The sequence below is a fragment of the Nanorana parkeri genome, unplaced genomic scaffold (assembly GCF_000935625.1).
Source record: "Nanorana parkeri isolate BGI_ZX_2015 unplaced genomic scaffold, ASM93562v1 scaffold504, whole genome shotgun sequence".
NCBI lineage: Eukaryota > Metazoa > Chordata > Amphibia > Anura > Dicroglossidae > Nanorana > Nanorana parkeri.
The window spans coordinates 302,438-308,414 of NW_017306772.1; the positions used below are offsets into that span (position 1 = coordinate 302,438).

Sequence of the window (5,977 nt, forward strand, 5' to 3'; positions counted from 1 at the left end):
TCTACATCTTAGGTTCAGTCTTGAGGGTTGAAAATGTTTAGGCCAGTTCCTACTGTTTCTGTAGATTGTGCAGATAAGATGGTATCACATGATTAGAGAGTATGGAAAGTTAAAATGCACTATAAAGTCTATATGCTTACTTGATGAAAAAGGAATCTCTTGTGAGCCTGATTCTAGAAGAACAATTACACACCACATATGTATACAGTATAACAATTTTGCAAGTCTTTGCTACTTTACTTGTGCTCTGAGTGTTCCTTCTTGACCCTGTCCTATATGCTAAACAGAGACAGTATTCATTAGAAAGATAACTATATGGCTAACATGACATGTAAATATAATACTAAACCTAGGACTACTTGATTGTTTTTGATCATATCTCTTAATTCAAGAAACCTATGGGAGGTAAAGAAGGTCCAGGGTCACTGTTACAGCTGTTAGCCTCCATGCTGACCTTGTTAGTTCTCTTTGTTCCCTTCCAAGGCTGCTTCTTAGAATTTAATTTCCTAACAGTCCTTGAATATATAATAGTCCATGTTATATATAAAAAGGAGATAGTTACTGAACATTACAGCAGGTCAGGCACATAATTATTTCATAAGCAATGAATCTACGGCTCTGCCTCTGTGTCCTGCTACTTGCATTTGTAATACCTAGTTGTTGCCAGGGCATGGAGGCCTCTGATGTTGGCGTAAGATTATGTGGAAGAGATTTCATTCGGACAGTTGTCATGTCCTGTGGAGGATCAAGATGGAAAAGATATTCACCAGAGCCTGGACAGGAGAGATCAAATCCCAACCGTAAGTAGCGAAAGTTTTTTTTTCCTTTCTTCATGCACTAGACCAGTGGTTCTCAACCTTTCTAGGGCCGGGACCCCTTGGTAACATTTGCCAAGTTATGGTGACCCCCAACGGTAAAATGTAGGGATGACGCGGCTGCTGCAGCAACATCTGGCTGTGTGGCGGGAGAACTGACACTGCTGCACTAGGAGAGGGCTGAGGAGGACTCTGACCTAGCACAGCAGAAATCACACAGCGACCCACAGCTTGAGAACCACTTGCGTACGCCGTCAGAATGAAAAAGAAAACACCATAGGAATGCATAGCTAGATTCCTATTGGCTATTTCACTTTGAAATAGCCAATACCAAACTAGTATTGGCCAAACAGTACTAGTAAACCTTTCCGGGAGAAAGCATTTCTCTCCCGGGCGGCCGGGAGCTGCTATCTAATAGTGTGAGACTCCCAGGCGACATCTGGCAAATCATCATTCGACCCCCGACGTGGTCGCGACCCACAGGTTGAGAACCGCTGCACTAGACAGAGGTTCTAACTCTTCTCTACAAGGCCAGATTTACCTCAGATTTACCTCTACAAGGCCAGATTTACCATTAGGCACATGAGGCCTATACTTATAGATGGCAAAGTATTGTAGAGATAAGCATTTTATTCCCATTATGAGCAATACTGCAACTATGTCATATTCATTTATTTACACATAGTTATGATATTTTAGACCAGCTGAGGACCAGTGTATCAATAACAAATTGTGTGTAGCCAAGGGGTGTCATTTTTAACTCCACAGGCTCCAGGGATGGCAATCAGGCACCAATACTCTATAAAAGGTATTATATTTATTTCTGTCTGTGTTCCTGTGTTTCCTGGAAACATTACAGAAAGTTGGCAAAAAAACGTTCTAGTGATGACACAGACAGCAGTAAACAGCTGACAAACATTTTAATATCTCCCTCTTAAGCATCTTAAGCAGAAACTCCACCTTTACGGCAAAGCATTGCAATGCAGAGCAGTGAAAAACTAGACTTTGCACTAGTGTATATTACATGTCTTGTCCCTGTGCAAGCCACTAAAGTATAGAGAAAGCGAGTCAAACATTCTATATGCTTTGAGTTAGACAATGTTGGAGTTGTCGATCCCCTCCCTCACGTGACAGTGTTTAGGCCTAGCAATTGGCCATTTAGGCTTGAGCAATGCAGTTTTGTAACTCTACGGGCAGGCAGATGTAAATTAACTTTTGCCCGTTTACATCTGATTACCCCCGACTCCATCTAGGTCTGGGGGAAAAAAAATGAAGCAGTTTTGGTGGACCTGATTGTGATGGATCTGAGCTTATTGGATGTAAAAGAAAGCATTTGTCCACTTTCATTTGACTGCCCATGGTTAAACATGGGTCCGGTTAGTTCAATTTTAAACTCTATCTTGTGATTTAGTTAAGACTGGAAAGACAAGGATGCCACAAGAGTGACATTTGTTCCAAAACTGCTCCAATCAGCAGGTATCTATGCACGATTGGAACAGATGAAACCCATGTGAAAGGGGCCTTAGAGAGACATAAATGGGTTGAAAAGAAACTTGATTGGATGGCTCATTATTTACATGGACACCTCATAGGAACATGCAACATTACTACATGCCTCCCTTAAATCTCAGGTGTGTCATCTCTTGTGATCAAGCAGGGATACTTCTGATGATTGGTGAAAGATTATATACAGAAATATAAAAGTGTAGCTGAGGCCAAAAACTTTTTTTAGTTTTGGGATACAGTGGAGAGGGATTAGAACCCCTGTCGGGTTCTAATTGCTGTCTGTGTCCCCTTGAAAGTGAGAGAAAATACCAAATTGTGGGTTGTCATCAGAACAGGAATAGATGGGAAATCTTCCAATGGGGACACTACGGTAGTTCTGATGGCCCTGCTGACCACCAGGGATTTCTCTCACTTTGAAGGAATTTCCTCTCTTCCTGTTATGGCTATGGGACAGGAAGTCAAGGGAAATAAAAACAACAAAACAAGAAGCCAACAGGGGTTATAACTGCCTTACTGTATGAAAAAGTAAAAAAAAAAAGCTTTGGCTTTAGTTCTACCTTTAACTGTGACAGTTCTGAGCAGTGGTGTTACTACTGCTATAGTGACCCACGCGTTTGCTATGGGGCCGGGGCAGAGGGGGGCCTGGTCAGGAGGTCGGGGCCCAGCAGTGGAGGTGGAGGAGGCGAAGGCCCAGCAGTGCCAGTTCGGAAGCGGAGGATGAGGCCAGAGCCCAGGAGGTGCGCTCGGCAGGATCTCATGTGGGCTCCGTGGGGGTCTATGGTGGGCTATGCAGGTTCTCAGATGGGCCCTGCGGTGTCTATGGTGGGTTCTGCAGGGTCTCAGGTGGGCTCTGCAGGGTCACTCTCAGGTGGGCTGTGTGGGGTTTCAGATGGGCTCTACAGGGTTCCTGGTATGTGCTGGACCTCAGGTGGGCTGTGCAGGGTCTATGGTGGATTCTGCAGCGGAGTGATCTCTTCTTCGGCTCTGATTTTAGAGCCATCAGGAGCAGAGCTGATGAGAAGGAGACAGCGCAGGCACGGGAATGTGTTCTAGAGGCAGGCACTTTTTTTTGCATTTTTTGGTGGGGTATAGAAAATTTTGCTATGGGGCCCTTACAAAATTTTGTTATGGGGTCCTGTGATTTCTAGTTACGCCCCTGGTTTTAAGATAACATTCTGTATCACAGTTGGTAACAGATTATACATGGTGACAAATTAAATATAGTGACAAGTCTTGATTACATTCAGTGACAGATTATATACTATGAAATTTGGGGCAGGGGGGTACAGTTTATTACTTTCTTAGCTAACCATTACATTCCTTTGGTACAAATAAAAGTGATTTGTTATAGGTTGGATGCATTTAAATACAATGGAAGAATTCATAAAAACTGGAGTAGACAGAATCTGGGGCAGTTGCCTATGGCAACCAATCAGCTTCTCTCTTGCATTTTCAATGCTTAACTGAACTAAAGAGAAGCTCATTGGTTGCCATAAGAAAACTGTCTGCTCCAGTTTTTATGAATTCCCCCCAGTATGATGTGCAACTGAAGGCCCACTCTGCAAAGAGACACATTGACACTGATTTAAGTTTCCTATATATTCACAAATATATGCAAAATAAGTTTTTATGAAAATATTTCATACATGTTTTAATTAGGTTTCTTTTCTGGGTTACTCGACTAATTGTAGGAGATCTTTTAAATGTTTTCTACTTTCATATTATGCAGCATTCTAGCTGGCTATCCATTGATTGAGCACTTGAAGAGGCCTTCAATAACATAGTACAGACAAAATATATGTGCTTAGAAGAAAACTGTACTGAGAGAAATATGTAGTCTCCAACTGATGACCTCCTTCTGAATATGTTTGTTGCCTGCGGCTTTTCAGACTCACTAACCTGAAACAAATATGTATACAATGTAAGGCTAGCTATACATTTTATTAAGCTCCGTGTGCTCCTTACAAATGACAGCTGCCTCCTAATTTTTGAATTTTTCTCTAGTCTAGTCTTGGAGCTCAAAAGTATCGGTACTTGCACTTGTACTTGTACCGAGTACTGTACTTATTATCTGTGCATCAGAGTTTACTGCAGTGCAGTGTAAAAAACCGGCACAGTACTTGTACATTCAGTTGGTGGGAAAAGTTCCTCTTCAAGTCATTGTAGCATCATAATGTCCAGGCAACTAGCAACTACTTTGTTGGCTTGTGAAACACATTCAAGAAATTTGATGTCTCATATATACTGGATGGTTGCAATTCCTGTCTCTGGAAATGTGTTTTGTAAAACTCCAATGGAGATTGTAATAGTGGAAACGTTTGCACTGTATAATGACCATTGTTGCCTTGATTTCCTTTTAGGTGACTTTTTGAACTGGCTAAACAGAGCCTCCTTGGAGGACCCAGATCGACTGAATTCATTGTATGCAGACAGCCACATAGCCCCAAATCCTCCTTACGGTGCTCTGCAGAAGGATGACCCGACAATGGATCAGCTCCATGGCGCCCTTTATGATCCACTTGTGGCTGAGGAGCAGCAAGGTGTTGGACTGCGAATGAAGAGAAGTGCTGGACCAGCATTATCCTGCTGCCAAAGGGGCTGCACCAAGAATGAGCTCATGAAGTTCTGCTAACATTTGTTTTATTTTGTATACTTCCTTGAAAATCCTGCACGGCAAGCACTGCTAACATTTAGCTTTATTGTAGTGCACTTCCAATGTCTCTTTTGAAATTCTGAGGCTCAAAAGGCCTAGATACAAAACTATATTTAAACCTGATTTACTTTTAGTAATACCCTGCCCCCTAGCTTAGTACTAAAGATATAGCATTCATGTTATGACATGATATCATGATTTATTGTTCATATCATATACAGAGCATTACTGTATGTAATACAACAAACAGAAATAATACTTGACAAATCAATTTACAGCCTGTGATGTGTCGTCTTTGGATATCTTACTTCTATACACATATCCTAACTCTTATGTTTTTCATTTCTAAAAAGATAATTCATCTAAACTGTGATTTATTCTGCCATAATCTGGTGTAAACAAGAGAATAATCAATTGCAGCTCACCTTACAAATATGAGCTTTGCTGTCCATTACAGCTGCAAATAAAAAGCATGTTGAAATATATACATGGAATGTTAAAGCCCAACTCCAGGTAAAAGGATTTTTTTGGTTAGAGTAGGAACAGTCCCAGTGCCAGAAATGACCTTGCATGTTACTGGGACTGAAAGTGGGAGGACATCTCTCCTCCAGAGATATAAAAAGTAGTAACAAGACCTTTTTTAGCAGATATCTTTATTACTGTCTGCGTCGCCATTTTGGAGTGATAGGGCCTTTGTCAACTGCCTTCTTTTCGGATTCCGCCAGGTTTTGCATACTTATACATGTTTATGGGAAATGCAAAACCCACTTGAAGCAGGTCAAATGTAAGTCACTAGGAGGTCCTGGGGGAACCTGTCTTAAAAGCATTTCAAACTGATTTCATCGACACAATCCCAAAGCCCATTGACTCAGGCCCATACCCTGACATCTGGTTCCAGTGACACTGTTTATCAGGGTGTCACTGAGGCTGAAAATGGGGGGAAATTCCCTCAACAGGCACACAGCACTACAGGGCTGACAGGGGCTCTAACCCCCCCCCCCCC

The 5,977-nt window shown here is 41.9% G+C and overlaps 1 protein-coding gene across 1 annotated transcript; it reads left to right on the top strand.

Moving 5' to 3' along the window:
• Positions 1–579: 579 nt before the first annotated feature.
• Positions 580–4,999, top strand: LOC108790805 (insulin-like 3). Its single transcript, XM_018561153.1, has 2 exons — positions 580–800; positions 4,682–4,999. The coding sequence occupies exons 1-2, from the start codon at positions 605–607 to the stop codon at positions 4,951–4,953; spliced, it is 468 nt and encodes a 155-aa protein (XP_018416655.1). The 5' UTR covers positions 580–604; the 3' UTR covers positions 4,954–4,999.
• Positions 5,000–5,977: the final 978 nt, after the last annotated feature.